Raw genomic sequence first — 21,010 nt, forward strand, 5'->3', positions numbered from 1 at the left:
GGACATGCCGAGAGAGGAGTTCGGATTGGTCTGCCATAGAAGCTTGTCAGTCTGTGTTGGTAATCCTATCAAACGTGGATTTCCCAAAAAATATTGTGTAGTGGAGCTGCATACGTGTGGCTCTCCACTTTCTGGAGGATCAAGTTCTGAAAAGTTTATGCAGGCACATGTTTGCCAGGCTGTTTTGGTAACGTTAGCTTCTTAACTCATCATGAATGCAAGCCATGGCCTGAATGATAGAGCTGCGACAACTGTCTTGCTTTTTTGCAGATAGCATATTTTGGAGAACTAACTATATAAGCCCACTGTCTAAAATAATAGGCACAGACAGTAATCGTGTTATTTTTGTATCATGGACGAGTGTTCACTTTTGCGCCAGTCCGGTGTTAGCATATAAGTAGCACAGATTGCTAGCTAGGCTAACTACCTTGCTGGCTAGATAGCTAAGCTAATGTTACCTAAGTGAGAATGTGATGAAGACCGGGCTGGCTGCTTGGTGAAGTGTACTTTTGATTATTTGCATATTCAAATACACTGACTACGGCAAGCTACTCACCGTCAAACCACCATGCAGACTCTCTCTCACGTTGTTACTTAGGGCTTAATTATGTTCAATGAGCAACTCAGAGCGCCCTCTTCAAGCAACCATTGAACATTTCAAAAAATGACTGCAAATGAGCAGACGTATTTGTTTATTCTATGTGTATAATATCAATGCTTTATCTGTGGAATAAAGACAGATACAAATATTTATGTGAAAGGTTAATGTCGGCCGATAATATCTGTCAACCGATTTTTCGGGTCGGGCCCAAGAAACAACGGTGACTAAACTATACTTATCCTTTCGAAGGAATGTGGAGTTGACAAGCTGGGTAAATTAAAATAGAAACACGCACTCACTTTGGGTGCCGGATGTCTGCGACAGAGCGGTTGAGGGAGATCCTATCGCTGACATAGATGTTGAACCCATTCTCCCTGTAGGCCTGGTCCACCCGGTCAGTGTCGGTCAGAGGAAAGGGCTTACCCTGCTCCCCGTTACCTACACACACACACGCGCAGAGACACACGCGCAGAGAGAACAGAACAGACATGAGTGCAAAGATAATGTCAACTTAGGTTGAAATGCCTTGGCCCATCCATCTGTTGTCGTGTTCTAGCCAGTAATGATTTGCTTTTCTCTGACAGACAGTGAAAGTACCTGGACTTAGTGTCAGCTAAAATCCCAGTACCTGCTGAATGAACCATAAGGACATTAGAAATGTCTTGCAGTCTGTCGACCACATCAGGTTTAATGGCCTACAGTCGTTGTGCTAGAATCAAAACCTTTGAAAAGCTCATGTTCCTACAAACATATAATGCCTTGTGTGGAATCATTTGTTATTGCAGTATAGTTGTGGGCTTCAAACCTCAAACTAAAAAGGGGAGTGAGTGTGTGCGAGGGATTTCCTGAAGTTCTGTCCTACCAGAGCGAGCAGCATCTCTCCTGATTGCCTCGTAGTCGTGCCAGTCCTTCCTCCGCATGCCGTCCCGCCCCACCTGGGCATCCTTCTGGGGCCTGACGTTTACTCCCTGCAAAAACACACAGGAACAGAGGGTCAAAAATCAGGACATACACCCACACCCACACACAGAGGGAATCACACACATACAGTACAGAGGGTCAAACGCATCCACGCATGCAGCACACACACCGGGAACAGAGGGTCACATATCAGGACACCTCACTAACCAGCAACCCTTATACCAGAGCCTGTGAGGCTTGATGCTCAAGTAGCTATATTAGTAGGTCTACATCACATTGAGAGCATATTCATAAACATAACCATACAAGGAAATAAACAGTTGTCCATTACCCAACAGCTGAGAACCTTGCAAACACACAACCATTACCAATAGTCATTATGGGATTTTTTTTGCCATCAGTTATAATTAAATGTGAGAGCTGGTCCTTACGTGCTGCAATGCTGGTCAGCATTTTTTAGAGGCTTGAGAACTGTTCTTATGAGAGCAGAAGTGGAAAATGGGAATGAAGGAACACAAGTATGGAAAAACTCATTTGACTTTAACACTAGAACTGGCATAGGCCAAAGGCCACTGACATTTGATTTAGTAAATAATAATAATAATCTCAACAAAAAACGTCCTGCTCCTTCCCTGACTTTTCCTAAATGTTTGTATTTTACATTGCTCATTTGTCACAATTTTGAAAACAAGTATTTAGAGCCTTTTAACCATTTTTTTCCACACCTATTCCCAACTTAACCTACCAAGACAATGCAGTGTAGGAAGTTGGTACCCAGCCAGGCGCTAATGCGTCTCTCTCTCTCTCCTTACTGAATGAATCACAGATAGATGAATGGGCGATGAGTTTGTGTTATGCCTATTTATTAGCGTTGGTGTTCATGTTAATAACTTGACCACGCACCTTGCAGGTTGGTACCATTCTCTTACCTTTAACTTTGTAAAAAGAAGCTGTTACAGGACGGTTTTATTTACTATAACTATATCACATTTACTGTAAGGGAAACTAAAACATGCTACGGGTTGCAGTAGGCCTTTAGAATAATGCTAAACATATTCTTGACTACCAAAGTTGATGAGCGAGGGGAAACAAACTACACCAGTCAGCCTGAAACTAATTTCAGACATAAGAGTTAGCCTAAAGACAATATTAAATATCTGCTAAATGCATATAAGGGAAACACTCTGCTTCACAATGTCTCAATTCCATCTCGGTAGGGGAGGAGGGATCACAGCTGGTGTCAGGTAGGATGTCCATTGGCCACGAGGTGAGAGAGCAGTGAGGTTAGCACTGGGTCAGACTAGAGTCAATGGACCGCTCTGAAATAGACAGACACACACGGTCCTTCTTACACATAAAATCTCTAGCAGAAAAGATGAGCTAGGTACAATTCAATCCATCACTTGGGTTTAGCTATGGAAGAACTCAAGGAATTTGAGACATAGCAGTAAAAGTACAAAAAAAACTCAGTGCTGCGAAATTCACACAATGGAATGTATAACATTTCATTTCAGGCTTGTATCCCTGTGAGAATATCAATCCCAAGGCTCGCACATGCTCGTTTTCACGTACAGTGGGGAGAACAAGTATTTGATACACTGCCGATTTTGCAGGTTTTCCTACTTACAAAGCATGTAGAGGTCTGTAATTTTTATCATAGGTACACTTCAACTATGAGAGACGGAATCTAAAACAAAAATCCAGAAAATCACATTGTATGATTTTTAAGTAATTAATTTGCATTTTATTGCATGACATAAGTATTTGATACATCAGAAAAGCAGAACTTAATATTTGGTACAGAAACCTTTGTTTGCAATTACAGAGATCATACGTTTCCTGTAGTTCTTGACTAGGTTTGCACACACTGCAGCAGGGATTTTGGCCCACTCCTCCCTACAGATCTTCTCCAGATCCTTCAGGTTTCGGGGCTGTCGCTGGGCAATACGGACTTTCAGCTCCCTCCAAAGATTTTCTATTGGGTTCAGGTCTGGAGACTGGCTAGGCCACTCCAGGACCTTGAGATGCTTCTTACGGAGCCACTCCTTAGTTGCCATGGCTGTGTGCTTCGTGTCGTTGTCATGCTGGAAGACCCAGCCACGACCCATCTTCAATGCTCTTACTGAGGGAAGGAGGTTGTTGGCCAAGATCTCGCGATACATGGCCCCATCCATCCTCCCCTCAATACGGTGCAGTCGTCCTGTCCCCTTTGCAGAAAAGCATCCCCAAAGAATGATGTTTTCACCTCCATGCTTCACGGTTGGGATGGTGTTCTTGGGGTTGTACTCATACTTCTTCTTCCTCCAAACACGGCGAGTGGAGTTAGACCAAAAAGCTCTATTTTTGTCTCATCAGACCACATGACCTTCTCCCATTCCTCCTCTGGATCATCCAGATGGTCATTGGCAAACTTCAGACGGGCCTGGACATGCACTGGCTTAAGCAGGGGGACCTTGCGTGCGCTGCAGGATTTTAATCCATGACGGCGTAGTGTGTTACTAATGGTTTTCTTTGAGACTGTGGTCCCAGCTCTCTTCAGGTCATTGACCAGGTCCTGCCGTGTAGTTCTGGGCTGATCCCTCACCTTCCTCATGATCATTGATGCCCCACGAGGTGAAATCTTGCATGGAGCCCCAGACCGAGGGTGATTGACCGTCATCTTGAACTTCTTCCATTTTCTAATAATTGCGCCAACAGTTGTTTCCTTCTCACCAAGCTGCTTGCCTATTGTCCTGTAGCCCATCCCAGCCTTGTGCAGGTCTACAATTTTATCCCTGATGTCCTTACACAGCTCTCTGGTCTTGGCCATTGTGGAGAGGTTGGAATCTGTTTGATTGAGTGTGTGGACAGGTGTCTTTTATACAGGTAACGAGTTCAAACAGGTGCAGTTAATACAGGTAATGAGTGGAGAACAGGAGGGCTTCTTAAAGAAAAACTAACAGGTCTGTGAGAGCCGGAATTCTTACTGGTTGGTAGGTGATCAAATACTTATGTCATGCAATAAAATGCAAATTAATTATTTAAAAATCATACAATGTGATTTTCTGGATTTTTGTTTTAGATTCCGTCTCTCACAGTTGAAGTGTACCTATGATAAAAATGACAGACCTCTACATGCTTTGTAAGTAGGAAAACCTGCAAAATCGGCAGTGTATCAAATACTTGTTCTCCCCACTGTAGGTAGCGCACACACTTCTCTACTCCATTGAAAAACGCATGCAGTGGTTTGGCCATTAATCAAAGTCATCGTCCATGGTCTAAAAATGATCCCTTTTAGGCGGCAGACGTCACAAATTTGGATCACAACACAATAGGGAAATAATTAGCTCAATGGGAGGTTGCAATTAGTGAAACATTGTTCATGCAAATGGAAAGCCTAATTGCATGGATCTCAATGAATTACTCAAATCAGTCTGCTAAGAATATCACTGTGATGAGAAACAAACACACAAATACAACTTTTTGGTATTCGAGGTTGGGGCAGGGTACACCGTATTTGCAATGTATGTATGTAGGCTACTACTATCTAGTCTAGGCCTATTTGTCAAACCGATTATACATCAAAGGCCTACATAAAAGTTTAAACTGTTGGGCAGTGTGTGTGTGTGTGTGTGGGGGGGGGGTAATTAGTCTATAGTACTGAGTCGTAGTGCTCCTGGTTAGGTTACTTCAGAGCTGTGTACTTATCTATTTGTCAAACAGCTGACATCAATACACCTGGGGGACTGCACACTGGCCTGAGGTCACCACACCTCCACTTTCACCACAATGTCCTTTTCTACATGTTCCCTGGCCAGAGGGAGAGGCATGAGAGGCAAGGCCACTCAAACCCATTGAATGGCAGTAAACACTTAACCAGAGCTGCTAAAAGGTAGACACGCTGACAAAAGTAAGCTTCAATTGAACAATCTGGAACAAGATTATTAAAAGGTGCATGCTCTACATTGGTGTCGGATGGAGTGAGTTAGGCCAAGACAACAATGTAACACACTTTTTGAAACCTAAATATGTTGGATCTTAATTTGAGCACCATGTGGCAAGATAACTTTCCTGCAATGCAGAAAATGTAAACCTTGTAGTGTATTTTAGTTTTAAAAGGGCTACTGAAGTTTGTAATTTCCAGTTTGAAATATCAGACTTGATTTTTCCCTTAAGGAAAAATATTTCAACCAATACAAAAATGTCTGAATTCTTATCCACATTTCCTGTTGCTGGAAATGTGATGATTATTTTCCTGCTGTAACAAACTGTCTTTAATAAAGATACTACATCTGTAGTGAAAAGCTACAGTATGTACGTATATACCATTATAGATCCAATCCATCATGACATGATTTCACTGCACAGCAAATTACACAGGCCTTATGTTACAGGGTTAGGCCTACATTATGATAGATTGCTTTAATCCTTGTCAGAGGCATTGTATCAGTTTGACCACAGATCAGCTTTGTAAGCAGGTTGATAACAGTAGGCCTAGGCTACATGCAGAACAGACACTTGTTCACTGGCACAAACACCAATTGAAAACACGCAATTAAAAACAATAATAGATTTGTAGTGAAATACTTCCTTTCTCTTCAAAAGCTTTGCATGTCTCATTGTGTATGCATCTGACGGCCCTACTGCCACTGTATGTTGAGATTTACTTCCTCCTCAGACACACAGCAAGCAGAGAAAAATAATCTCTGACGGACAGGTAACCTTATTAATCACCAGCTTAGACTCACTGTCACACTTCTGTACTGAGGCAGGCACTGAGATCAAGCCTCAGTTCAAGAGAGCCGCTCTCAAAATGTCACGACGAGAGCCTTTCCCCTCTGCACTGACGAGGACCGACAAGTCGATCTGTGCTTCCTCCTCCTCCTCGGAAGCAAGATTGTGCCTCAGCATTTCCTTTTGATAAAAATTTCAGAACACGGAGTTATGATATTCCACGGAGGCTTTGCTGCTCTAACAAAACCTTTGGAAACAAGACAAGGAGCTTCGGAAAACTTTTCACTGTGTGTGTAGTGACAGATGAGAAACGATAGAGGTGGGGGGGTAGACATAAAGAGGGAGAGAGGGGTAGGGATAAACAGAGCTGGAAGGAGCGATAAGGCCAAAGAGATAATGAGAGAAAGAGAGAATGGTGGTTTGTGGCCCTCCTATATCCTCTTACTCAGTTGAAGACAGAGCTCCACTGTGGACCTCAGAAGAAAACAAACATGCCAGCAATGGTATATTGATACCCAGAAAATCTGTTGTAACTACTGAATACTAAAGTAAGGGAAATTAAGCCAAACATTACATTACCCAACAGCAGTCGGATCCACTTTTTCACATTAGAGCACATTAGCATTACTCATCCTACTATGCGTGCACTGGCCCAGACTTACTATACAAAGGCATAACAAGCATTCTTTCCACCGCTGAACATCAGCGTGAGGTCCACTACCTTCATAATCAAAACCATCAGAAGACTCCACGCAGGCAGAAACTCGTTTCAACACAGGCTCTTTTCCATTCCATCAGTATTCAAAGCACAGCACAAACACACTAATAGGGCAACGCTCAGACGTATCTCTCGTTCTGCACTCACAGTCTTTATAAGTAACGGTCCATGATGCATTTGCAATCAAGCACAAATTTGGCTAAAAGCAGAGAGGTAAAAAACATTGGCCCATTTTACCAGGCTGAGTGATCATTAATTAACTTCAATGTACCCTTTTAATGGTCTACTCATCTGATGGCTGTTCCTAGCAAATCGTATCTGTGTGTGGGGAGGAAATATTATGTATAAAGTAAAGTGTGTGTCGACTGCATCCTGTCATTAATCAGTAAATGGGAAGGCAGCAGCAGCCTATAATTTGCAACAGGCAAATAACACTTCAGGGCTGAAATAACTAGCAAAACAAAAGACTGGTCAGACATCCAGTCAGACAGACAGAACAGCTTCTTGGCATGGCTGTCAGAGGCTGCTCACTGGATGAGCATCAGAGAGCTGGTCCCAGTGACCTTAGCCAGGTCTGTAAATGGAGGGATTTGAAGATTATGGACCACCCTCTCTGAATCACAATCAAACCTCATTTCCATCCAGCTGTGGTCCATCGTTAATCTCACAAACACCAGATTATGAGTGGCACTGAGGAGGGCTGGGGTTGATATTGCGTCCTCTGCTTTGGCTCTCGTCACACAATAGAACTCAAATCTTTCAGAGTTCCAGATTTTGGATGCAAGAGACAGTCTCATACACGCACATGCAGACGCACACACTCTGGCTCTGGGTTCTCTGGTTGTCCTGCTTCTTGTGGTACGTCATCAAATGGCTACCCAGACTATTTGCATTGCCCCCCCTCCCTCTTCTACGCTGCTGCTACTCTCTGTCATTATCTATGCATAGTCACTTTAATAACTCTACCTACATGTACTTATTACATCAACACCGGTGCCCCCGCACATTGACTCTGTACCGGTGCCCCCTGTATATAGCCCCGCTACTGTTATTTTACTGCTGCGCTTTAATTATTTGTTATTTTTATCTCTTAATTTTTTTAAGGGCTTTTCTTAAAATTGCATTGTTGGTTAAGGGCTTGTAAGTAAGCGTTTCACTGTAAGGTCTACCTGTTGTATTCGGCACATGTGACAAATACAATTTGATTTGATCTGATAATGTGATGCTTGGCATGGGACTGGCATTACTGGCTCTCCTAGAGATCTCCAGATGTCTAAACAAACGCACAATCCAGAAAGATGAAGACTAAGCCTCGTCTACCCCCTCAGTTTAGCTCAACTATGAGGAATACAGAACTATGTTAACTACTTTGGGACAGGGGAGCAGTATTGAGTAGCTTGGATAAAAAGGTGCCCAGAGTAAACTGCCTGCTACTCAGTCCTAAAAGCTAGAATATGCATATAATTTGTAGATTTGGATAGAAGTTTCTAAAACTATTTGAATGATGTCTGTGAGTATAACAGAACTCATATGGCAGGCAAAAACCTGAGAAAAAATCCAACCAGGAAGTGGGAAATCTGAGGTTTGTAGTTTTTCAACTCTTTGCCTATCCAAGATACAGTGGAAATGGGGTCATATTGCACTTCCCAAGGCTTCCACTAGATGTCAACAGTCTTTAGAACCTTGTTTGATGCTTCTACTATAAAGGAGGGTGGAATGAGACGGGATTGAGTCAGAGGTCTGGCAGAGTGCCACGAGCTGGTCACGCGCATTCACATGAGAGGTAGCTTGCGTTCCATTGCATTTCTGAAGACAAAGGAATTCTCCGGTTGGAACATTATTGAAGATTTATGATAAAAACATCCTAAAGATTGATTCTATACTTATTTTGACATGTTTCTACGAACTGTAATATGACTTTTCGTCTGAACTTTCGCCTGGACCTGCCAGCGCGTCGTCAGTTTGGATTGTGTACTAAACGCGCGAACAAAAGGAGGTATTTGGACATACATGGACTTTATCGAACAAATCAAATATTTATTGTGGAACTGGGATTCCTGGGAGTGCATTCTGATGAAGATCATCAAAGGTTTATAATGGTATTTCTGACTTTGTTGACTCCACAACATGGCGGATATCTTTTTGGCTTGTTTGGGCTCTGAGCGCTGTACTCAGATTATTGCATGGTGTGCTTTTTCAATAAAGCTTTTTTGAAATCTGACACAGCTGTTGCATTAAGGAGAAGTTTATCTAAGGTTCCATGCATAACACATGTATTTATCAACATTTATGATGAGTATTTCTGTAAATTGATGTGGCTCTCTGCAAAATCACCGGATGTTTTGGAAGCAAAACATTACTGAACGTAACGCGCCAATGTAAACTGAGATCTTTGGATATAAATATGAACTTTATCGAACAAAACATACATGTATTGTGTAACATGAAGTCCTATGAGTGTCATCTGATGAAGATCATCAAAGGTTAGTGATTCATTTTATCTCTATTTCTGCTTTTTGTGACTCCTCTCAATGGCTGTGTTTTTCTGTGGCTATGTACTGACCTAACATAATCGGTTGGTGTGCTTTCGTCGTAAAGCCTTTTTGAAATCTGACACGTTGGTTGGATTCACAACAAGTGTAGCTTTAATTTTGTGTATTGCATGTGTAATTTCATGAAAGTTACATTTTTATAATAATTTATTTGAATTTGGCGCTCTGCATTTTCACTGGTGCTTCACATTTTCACGCTAGCGTCCCACATATCCCAGAGAGGTTAAGATGGAGCTCTGAAAGATGGACCACTGTAGTCCTCAATAAAATGTGTAAAGCTGCAGAAGACACCAGTTGGACTACAGACGTGGACACAACTTAATATTTCTCTTCATAGAATGCCTGTCAAACAAAGCTAGCACTCAACTCTTGTTTGATTTGTATATTCTGTCCATTCGTACCAAATGAACGCACATCTAGCAGATTTCACAAGTGAAGCATGAAAGTCTGGAGAATCTGAACAGTGTGCTTGAAATGGTTTTCATCCTGAAGAACAACACAAATGTACCAATCACTATTCAAAAACAAGTGCAAGAAATATGCCTCAGGTTTTAGGACGTCTACATCAAAATTGTGTTTGTCCTCATTTCGCAGTTGTGTATGCATGCCCCGACATTAAGCATGAGCTTAGACAATGGAATCTAAAATCAATTTAGGAATCTTGAACAGAAATGCAATCATTAACATTATGCAGAGGTTTTCAAGGCAATAATTACTTTTGTTTAGTTCGGGGCCGTGCTTGCGAGGACGATGGGCAGGTATCTGGTATAGAACGCTTGCCTATCCTTGAGTTGGAATCAAAACTATTGTGTAGGGGAAGAACCTGTATAGCATCCAAATAATTAAAACCGTCTTTGGGAGGTATGGATTAGTAAACAGAGTTCCGCAGCCAGATCCCCCAGGACTGAGAGAAAAATTGTTATTGGATTATCTTTATTTGGAAGAGAGCTCTTACTACCAGGGGCCTGATAAAAGAAGGACTGCCCATGCATTCTCTATGAGGATGGGAATCAGAGAACCGCCGGTCAATACTTGCCTTTCTGTTTCCATAGCACCTGCTGGGTGAGGGCTGAGCTCTGCTTTCCCACATGAAGACGGATCAGACGCAGCACAGTCATGCCCTCCTGAGATACAATCAGCTGCCTCCCCTCAACATTTTCACAGACACAGACTATGGCCTTACGCTATAGTCCTCTCTCAGTGTGTGGCACAGTGAACTTTCACACAAAATGAGGTCAACCGAGCTCAGCCAAGAAGAAAGTGACTGGTGTGAGACTGAGGTTGTTCCAAGCCTACATTCCATAGGCAGGGACCGACAGTGAGGCACTCAGAACCCCCCCTTTAGGTATTTTCATCCTAGCAAGGCCGCCACACAGCCCCAGCTCCCAGCAGGAGCCATCATGCAGGCCCCGCTGGGCTGTGTCTACAGAGATCCACTGCCACAGCCAGGCCTTCCACAGGCACGCTCAGTATCTTGGTTTGTCTCTCTCCCTCTCTCTGTTCCAGTCTGTAGGAAGTGGAAATGATAATAGGGGTGGGAGGGGTTGTGGCCTTCATACTCCTGAAGGCAAGTCACACTGAAATGCTTGGACACACACAGGGAGCTGGTGAGAGGGAAAGAGCTGGTGTGATCCTGCATGCCAGGCTGTACACTGACACAGAGGAAGTACAGCAGCTCCAGAGGTCAGTAGATCATATCTAGCACAACACACCTTGCAAAGAGAGCCACCACAATAGAGGATCAAGATTATCTTGATATAACACCAAATGGTTTCAGATGGGCCAAGAGCGATGGAATGAAAGGGACCCCAACTTCCCACCATTTCTACTAAAGCATCATACTGGCAAGTGGCAACTAATGGATATTCTTTCAGTGTACATTCATATAACATTCCTTTTTACAATCAAAAGACCCTCATGCAACATACAGCATACGGCATACTAAAATAATAAGGCGGGTGTGAGTTTGAGTCTTGAGGCAATGAGTCCCTCATTAACAATTTAGTCCTAAAATATCTGCTCAGTGCAACCAAGGAAAATCCCAAGAATGATATTCAAAAAGAAGACTGTTGAGCTGAATTGTCGTAAAGGTTTGGAAGGCCCTAGTCATTTGAAAACACAATATTTCCACTTTACTTATGCAGGTTCCAACTCCTAGTACCACAAACAGGTTTAACTACCTGTTTTTGACTCCCTACAGTATTTACTCTGCTTCACACTGACAGCTATGCCTGCAGTCAGTCCGGCCCATCCTGGCCCTGATCAGAATCTCTCTCCTCTCATCTCCTCCACTGCCCAGCCGACTCAATCCCAGACAGCACTGTGGGACTCAGGTTCTGTGCAAATGCTTTCCCGTTATGCTCATTTGACCACAAGCTTTGTTTCTGTACACGCATGCAGAACAATAACAGACAAGTGAACCGCACACTGCGCCAAAATACTTATTGTAAGTACACACAAAAGCATGTACTCAAAATAATGGGTAGCTAGCTACAGGGGTGCTTGCTGTTAGGTTGGGGCTGGGGCCACCCTAATAAAGGGGTGGGTTTTAAAGCAGCAAGTCTACTGTTACCAGGCTGCAGTACTGTAATATTCTGAGGTCAATTTAACCACAGGTTCAGGTTGGCAGACGCTGCAGGCAATATACACACAGCCAACCCTACCAGACAGCTGTCCCCCTTATCATCTAGTCCCCAGGATATGCTGAAATTACAATATCTGTCAACCGTCCTCGCCACCATCTCTATTATAATTGTATTTCATTTTAATTTAACTACGCAAGTCAGTTAAGAACAAATTCTTATTTTCAATGACGGCCTACCCTGGCCAAACCCTAACCTGGACGACGCTGGGCCAATTGTGCACCGCCCTATGGGACTCCCAATCACGGCCGGTTGTGATACAGCCTGGAATCGAACTAGGGTCTGTAGTGACACCTCTAGCACAGATGCAGTGCCTTAGACCGCTGCACCCTCGGGAGCCCCAAGGAGGGCACTTCCGACTGGGACAAGAGCAGAGTATGGTGAGAGAATGGTCTTACAGGATTGTCAGTCAAAAGACATATTGACCAGATATAACCTCTGAACGTTGATCCTTTGCTGACTCAAAGTCTCTTCCCGATGTCTCTTGCTGCACAATTAGGCCCATGTTTTCCCATCACCATGTGATCATTAGGCCACAGACAACTGGAAGGCCTACTCATCCTCTTGATGACTGGTCCAGACCACCATGCTGCCAGGTCAGGACAAATTACATTTCAATGTGAGAAATATGCAGTCAGTGTCTAGGGCACAGCTATAACTTACAGCTCTGCTGGATACCGCCATGATCAGAGTATTCTCTGGCACCACCCCAATCCCATCGGAGACCTGTTCAAATAAGCTCCGTCCTTATTATCATGTCTGGAGGAGGCAGCAGGGTAATAAAATCAGAGAAATATGGTAAAACATTAACTGCTGCGGCAAGGTAATACTAGCTCTAAGTGCAGTCTGTATGTTCCTACACAGAACCTACTGTGCCCCTGTCATTTCATGGCTTCCTTCCTGCACATCAGCACCAGGCTCTGTCTAAAAAGCCATTTCAGTCCACTCTCCTCCAGTCCCCTCCATTAAGGCACAAGCATCTCCCGCCGCTATCCTTGCATGCTGAATGGCAGGGACAGTAAGCAGAATTCAGTGTGCGCTCGAGTAACCCATCTCTTCTCCTTTATTCACATGGTGGGCTCCACATCGGCGATGCTGTAATGTGGAGGGACAGATGTGGCTTACGTAACACCCATGAAAATCAGTGTCTCGCTGAGGCTTAATCTTCATGACGCCCCACTCTTGATGGACCATCACAAGCCCGCCACTGCGGTGCAGGGCAGGCCATCCTACAGCTGGTCACACTGCAGAAATCAATGAGCAGTTCGCTTAAGAGGAAATCAATGGGAGGATCACTTGCCTGTGTTTGTCTCAAACGGCAAAGTGGAAAAGGAAATTACCACAGAGGTAAATCATAATAATGCATGAATGAGTTTGAATAATTTTTATGTTGAAGCACTGATTTATTTGATTACAAAAGCAGTGCTTCAAACATTTTGCCAACTTTTAACTCATCCAGCAACTGCATGAGTGAACAAGATCATACGTCGACTGTATTTTCCTCATTAACATCCATAACAACATCCATAACAATATCGCACAACCAAGCGCTGAGTAACTCCAAAAAGTTTTCTTTAATTTGCAATTAGAGAAAGTTGAGAGACTACCAGTGACATGATACTCTTCTCCTTTTTTTAATTGACCTTTATTTAACTAGGCATGTCAGATAAGAACAAATTCTTATTTACAGTGACGGCCTACTCCGGCCAAATCCCAAAGACGCTGGGCCAATTGTGCACCGCCCTATGGGACTTCCAATCACAGTCGATTGTGATACAGCCTGGAATCGGACCAGGGTCTGTAGTGACGCCTCTAAGGCTCCCGAGTGTGTTTGTGGTAATAAAAAGGTCAGGAGTTTGCACATTTCTAAAATTGGCCTCCAGTGACTGAAATATAAAATGTAAAAACAGAAATGTGTGAAATAAGAATCAGAACCCAGCTTTGCCGCCCGCCAGTAGTTTGTAGAGAAGCCGTGGTCTAGTGGAGCAAGAAATGCAGCAACTCTGACAAAGACAGCACCTCAATCTTCAAACAGCTGTTCTGAACTGCAGGTTCAGTGTCTGTGAACGTGCTTGAAGAACAGGAATGCCTCTGTTCAAATCCTTCCTCTGATATGATGTGCTAGAAGAAGACATTTTGCCTCTGATCTCGAAGTATGTGAGAAAAGTCAGAAAGACTAAATCAACCCTCTTCCCCCGTTTTCTGTGTATTTTGAAGAGGTCTTCCATTCTCATGATTCCTAAAGGATTAGGCTATCTCTAGGAGAACTGCCAATGAAAGTAACCCGAGCACAATATGGTATGGCCTATCTGTACTTTTCTGTAGCCAAGCAGTCATCTTGGTCTGTAGAAAAGCAAATCAGAAACAACCATGCGGATCAGGCCAGACTAAATTAGTAGGTCTGACTCAAGCATTTCTGCAGTATAAAAAAATGGAGCTCAAGTCTCACTGGTGAAGAGTGACTCAGAGTAGGCATACTTCAACAAGAACCAAACATCCCTAATACCAAATGGTTGAGAAAATATATTGTATCAACAGCATCGGCTGAGACATTTACTTAGTGCATTGTACAGATAGACATCAAGATTATGACTAGGGATGCTGGTGGTTCCTTGCCTGACAATAATATACGGTGCATTCGGAAAGTATTCAGACCCATTGACTTTGTCCACTTTGTTACGTTAGCCTTATTCTAAAATGGATTCAATTGTTTTTCCTTCATCAATCCACACATAATACCCCATGATGAAAAAGCAAAAACAGGTTTTTAGAAATGTTTGCAAAAGTATAAAATGAAAAACAAATACAAAAATATCACATTTACATAAGTATTCAGACCCTTTACTCAGTACTTTGTTGAAGCACCTTTGGCAGCAATTACAGCCACGAGTCTTCTTGCTTATGACACAACAAGCTTGGCACACCTGTATTTGGGGAGTGTCTCCCATTCTTCTCTGCAGATCCTCTCAAGCTCTGTCAGGTTGGACGGGGAGCGTTGCTGCACAACTATTTTCAGGTCTCTCCAGCGATTTTCGATCAAGTTCAGGTCCGGGCTCTGGCGGCACCAGTCAAGGACATTGAGACTTGTCGCTGTGTGCTTAGGGTTGTTGTCCTGTTCAAAGGTGAACCTTCGACCCAGTGTAAGGTAGGGTTGCCAAGGTTTGGAAACTTTCCGCAATTTGCCATGGGAAGTAAAGCCCGGGAATTTTGCTGGAATGTATTTTTTTTTAGCTTATAACAGTGAATCTTTTTTGTCAGACACAAGGCAATTCTAGGTTTTGTGGCATATTTTGGTTAAACTTTCCCCAATTCAATGGAATTGCAACCCTCTGTATGCACAGTGCATTCTTCCATCACATGTACAGCTGATTCTCAAGATCTTGCAAACTAATGAGATGCTATTGAGCCCACACTACTACACTGTCTGAGCCAAGAAATACACGCTTTCAGGTAAGTTTTGATTACAATACTGGGTAGGGTGAATATATTTTATATGACATACATGATTGTTTGTTAACTAGTAAATAGTAGCCTATAGCAGAACATGTTTAAATAATTTCTAACAATTTCTGCTAGTTAGTTTTTGCTACCATGTGGGTTTTAGCTTGCTTGAGCCTGCTAACTGAGGAGTGTTAATTCACCTGTTTCCATACATGTTTCATTTTAAAACATTTATCTTACAAAGGAGTTGTTTAATCTAACTGCTTAACTATTTATCTGTATATATCTGTATATATTTTTTATTTTTTTTACTCTTTGTTTCTCTCATCTTTACAGGAAAATGCCACGGGCACTATCTGATGTATGGAGACATTTCACTGCAGCTAATGATGAAGGAAAAGCTGTGTACATTTGCAAATACTGTGCCAAATCATATGTGAAGAATGAAACAAAGATGCAGAATCATCTGGCCAAGTGCATAAAGTTCCCTGGTCGCTCACAACAAGCAACCAGTGACAAAAGTCACTCTACTTCTATTTGAGGTGAAAATTATGAATCAGACACCTTATTGATAGCAACAGCTCATGGTCCTCCTGGAATCAGAAGTGTTTTTGACTCGATGAAGGAACGTAGTCAGAGAAATGCTGATGAATGTCTTGCTCAAGCTGTGTATACAACTGGTTCACCTCTGATGTTCACAGGCAATGTGTATTGGAAGAGATTTCTGAATGTTCTTCGCCCAGCATACACCCCTCCAACCAGACATGCTTTATCTACTCATTTTCTGGATGCAGAGTTCAACAGCGTTCAAGTGAAGGTCATGCAAATCATAGAGAAAGCAGACTGTATTGCAATCATCTCTGATGGGTGGTCGAATGCCAAGGAAATGGTTAGGTATGTGAAGGGTCCTCAAGTTATAGCAGCAATCTACATCACCAAGCAAAGTGAGAAGAATAAGAGCTGCCCAGCAACACCCGTTGGGGTGGGGTTGTCATCATGTTTGACAGTCTCCTGGAGGCGAAGGAGTCTCTCCAAGAAATGGCCATATCACAGTCTGCCGATATGCACATCCCCATCAAGCGGATCCTCCTGGATGATGTACAGTAGCAAGAAAAAGTATGTGAACCTTTTGGAATTACCTGGATTTCTGCATAAACTTGTCATTAAATTAGATCTTCATCCAAGTCACAACAGACAAACACAGTCTGCTTAAACTAATAACATACAAATGATAGCATTTTTCAGGTCTATATTGAATACATCACTTAAACATTCACAGTGTAGGTTGGAAAAAGTATGTGAATCCCTTGGCTAATGACTTCTCCAAAAGTTAATTGGAGTCAGAAGTCAGTTAACCTGGAGTACAATCATTGAGTGGCGGCAAGTAGCCTAGTGGTTAGAGCGTTGGACTAGTAACCGAAAGGTTGCAAGATCGAATCCCTGAGCTGACAAGGTAAAAATCTGTCGTTCTGCCCCTGAACAAGGCAGTTAACCCACTGTTCCTAGGCCGTCATTGAAAATAAGAATTTGTTTTTAACTGACTTGCCTAGTTAAATAAAGGTAAAAAAAAAAATTGAGATGAGATTGGAGATGTTGGTTAGAGCTGCCCTGCCCTAATAAAAAAACTCACAAAATGTGGGTTTGCTATTCAAAAGAAGCCTGATGTGAACTATGCCTCGAACAAAATCTAAGGAGACCCAATATTAACTTTTTAGGGCTAGGGGGCAGTATTTTCACTATGGATGAATTGTGTGGCCATAGTGAACTGCCTCCTACTCTGTCCCAGATGCTAATATATGCAGGCAAACTTCCAAACAGGAAGTGGAAATTCTGAGGCTGGTGTTTTTTCTACTCATCGTCTATTCAAATTCCAGGAAGATATGGATTTGTTCGCACTTCCTACGCCTTCCACAAGATGTCAACAGTCGGTAGAACATTGAATGAAGTGTATACTGTGATGTGGGACCGGATGGGAGGTGTTTCAGTCTGTGGTCTGGCAGATTGCCAGTTCCTGGTCACGCGCATTCCTCATGATATAGCCTTGCGTTCCATTACTTTTACAGACACGAAGGAATTCTCCGGTTGGAACGTGATTGGATATACAGTGGGGAGAACAAGTATTTGATACACTGCCGATTTTGCAGGTTTTCCTACTTACAAAGCATGTAGAGGTCTGTAATTTTTATCATAGGTACACTTCAACTGTGAGAGACGGAATCTAAAACAAAAATCCAGAAAATCACATTGTATGATTTTTAAGTAATTAATTTGCATTTTATTGCATGACATAAGTATTTGATACATCAGAAAAGCAGAACTTAATATTTGGTACAGAAACCTTTGTTTGCAATTACAGAGATCATACGTTTCCTGTAGTTCTTGACCAGGTTTGCACACACTGCAGCAGGGATTTTGGCCCACTCCTCCATACAGACTTTCTCCAGGTCCTTCAGGTTTCGGGGCTGTCGCTGGGCAATACGGACTTTCAGCTCCCTCCAAAGATATTCTATTGGGTTCAGGTCTGGAGACTGGCTAGGCCACTCCAAGACCTTGAGATGCTTCTTACAGAGCCACTCCTTAGTTGCCCTGGCTGTGTGTTTCGGGTCGTTGTCTTGCTGGAAGACCCAGCCACGACCCATCTTCAATGCTCTTACTGAGGGAAGGAGGTTGTTGGCCAAGATCTCGCGATACATGGCCCCATCCATCCTCCCCTCAATACGGTGCAGTCGTCCTGTCCCCTTTGCAGAAAAGCATCCCCAAAGAATGATGTTTCCACCTCCATGCTTCACGGTTGGGATGGTGTTCTTAGAGTTGTACTCATCCTTCTTCTTCCTCCAAACACGGCGAGTGGAGTTTAGACCAAAAAGCTCTATTTTTGTCTCATCAGACCACATGACCTTCTCCCATTCCTCCTCTGGATCATCCAGATGGTCATTGGCAAACTTCAGACGGGCCTGGACATGCGCTGGCTTGAGCAGGGGGACCTTGCGTGCGCTGCAGGATTTTAATCCATGACGGCGTAGTGTGTTACTAATGGTTTTCTTTGAGACTGTGGTCCCAGCTCTCTTCAGGTCATTGACCAGGTCCTGCCGTGTAGTTCTGGGCTGATCCCTCACCTTCCTCATGATCATTGATGCCCCACGAGGTGAGATCTTGCATGGAGCCCCAGACCGAGGGTGATTGACCGTCAACTTCAACTTCTTCCATTTTCTAATAATTGCGCCAACAGTTGTTGCCTTCTCACCAAGCTGCTTGCCTATTGTCCTGTAGCCCATCCCAGCCTTGTGCAGGTCTACAATTTTATCCCTGATGTCCTTACACAGCTCTCTGGTCTTGGCCATTGTGGAGAGGTTGGAGTCTGTTTGATTGAGTGTGTGGACAGGTGTCTTTTATACAGGTAACGAGTTCAAACAGGTGCAGTTAATACAGGTAATGAGTGGAGAACAGGAGGGCTTCTTAAAGAAAAACTAACAGGTCTGTGAGAGCCGGAATTCTTACTGGTTGGTAGGTGATCAAATACTTATGTCATGCAATAAAATGCAAATAATTTCCTTAAAAATCATACAATGTGATTTCCTGGATTTTTGTTTTAGATTCCGTCTCTCACAGTTGAAGTGTACCTATGATAAAAATTACAGACCTCTACATGCTTTGTAAGTAGGAAAACCTGCAAAATCGGCAGTGTATCAAATACTTGTTCTCCCCACTGTATATATGATAACAACATCCTGAAGATTGATTCTCTACTAAGTTTGACCAGTTTATTCGACTTGTAATATAACTTTTTGAAGCTTTCGTCGGACGTTATGCGTCACTTGCACGAGCGTTTGGATACTTGTACTAGCGCTAGCAAAAGCAGCTATTTGGACATAAATAATTGACATTATCGAACAAAACAACAATTTATTTTCGAACTAGGATTCCTGGGAATGCATTCTGATGAAGATATTCAAAGGTAAGGGAATATTTATGATGTAATTTCGTATTTCTGTTGACTCCAACATGGCGGAGAAATTTTATTTATATTTGAGCGCCATCTCAGATTATTGCATGGTGTGCTTTTTACGTAAAGTTTTTTTTTTTTTTTATCTGACACAGCGGTTGCATTAAGAACAAGTGTATCTTTAATTATATGTAAAACATGTATCTTTCATCAAAGTGTATGATGAGTATTTCTGTTATTTGACGTGGCCCTCTGCAATTTCTACGGATATTTTGGAGGCATTTCTGAACATGGCGCCAATGTAAACTAAGATTTTTGGATATAAATATGCACATTATCGAACAAAAAATACATGTATTGTGTAACATGATGTCCTATGAGAGTCATCTGATGAAGATCGTCATAGGTTAGTGATTCATTTGATCTTTATCTCTATTTCTGTTTTTGTGACTCCTATATTTGGCTGGGAAAATGGCGGTACGTTTTTTGAACTTGGTGGTGATCTAACATAATCATATGTTGTGTTTTCGCTGTAAAGCATTTTTTAAATCGGATACGATGGGTAGATTAACAAGATGATTATCTTTCATTTGCTGTATTGGACTTGTTAATGTGTGAAAGTTACATATTTCTAAAAAATATTTTTGAATTTCCCACGCTGCCTTTTCAGCGGAATGTTGTGTGGGGGGGGGGGGGGGTCCGCTAGCGGAACGTGTGTCCTAGAAAGGTTAACTTCTTGACGCTAGCGGTCAGATTTTAATTTATTTTTTTAATTTATTTTTTAAAATAACGTTCCCAAGGTAAACGGACTATTTCTCAGGTCCAGATCGTAAAATATGCATATAATTTACAGATTAGGATAGAAACACTCCAAAGTTTCCAAAACTGTCAAAATATTGTCTGAGTATAACAAAACTGATTTTGCAGGCGAAAACCTGAGGAAATCTAACCCGGAAGTGATTTTTATTTTTTTTATCTGTGTTTCATTGCACGTCTTTCTTCCATTTAAAGGGGTATCAACCAGATTCCTTTTCCAATGGCTTCCTCAGGCTGTGACCAGGCTTTAGACATAGTCAGGCTTTTATTTTGAATAATGAGCGAGATTTTTCAAAACTAGTCAGGTGTCCTTTGATTAGTTCCTGCGCGCGAGAGGGGTAGCTCTCCATTTTCTTTCTCTCTTTTATTGAATAGGTTACGGTCCGGTTGAAATATTATCGATTATGTATGTTAAAATCAACCTGACGATTGATTATAAAAAAACATTTGACATGTTTCTACGAACATTACGGATACTTTTTGGAATTTTCGTCGAACGGAACGAGGCTGTGGTTTTCTGAACATAACGCGCAACCCAAATGGCGTTTTCTTGTTATAAAAGTAATATTTATCGAACAAAAATAACATTTATTGTGTAACTGGGAGTCTCGTGAGTGCAAACATCCGAAGAGTATCAAAGGTAAGCGATTAATTTTATTGCTT

The 21,010-nt window shown here is 42.3% G+C and overlaps 1 protein-coding gene across 5 annotated transcripts in view; it reads right to left on the minus strand.

Moving 5' to 3' along the window:
• Nucleotides 1–21,010, minus strand: part of LOC139537473 (polypeptide N-acetylgalactosaminyltransferase 10-like) — a 95,639-nt gene that overhangs the window by 65,087 nt on the left and 9,542 nt on the right. For all 5 annotated transcript variants that reach the window (XR_011667547.1, XR_011667546.1, XM_071338824.1 and 2 more), the window contains exons 2-3: nt 1,464–1,569; nt 901–1,039 (exon numbers count right to left, since the gene is read on the minus strand). Coding sequence is in view for 3 of the 5 variants with exons in the window: in XM_071338824.1 (XP_071194925.1) it covers nt 901–1,039; nt 1,464–1,569 (245 nt within the window). In the remaining 2 variants the exon portion in view is untranslated. The remainder of the gene's footprint in view (nt 1–900; nt 1,040–1,463; nt 1,570–21,010) is intronic.

Source organism: Salvelinus alpinus, chromosome 13 (genome assembly GCF_045679555.1).
Source record: "Salvelinus alpinus chromosome 13, SLU_Salpinus.1, whole genome shotgun sequence".
Classification (NCBI taxonomy): domain Eukaryota; kingdom Metazoa; phylum Chordata; class Actinopteri; order Salmoniformes; family Salmonidae; genus Salvelinus; species Salvelinus alpinus.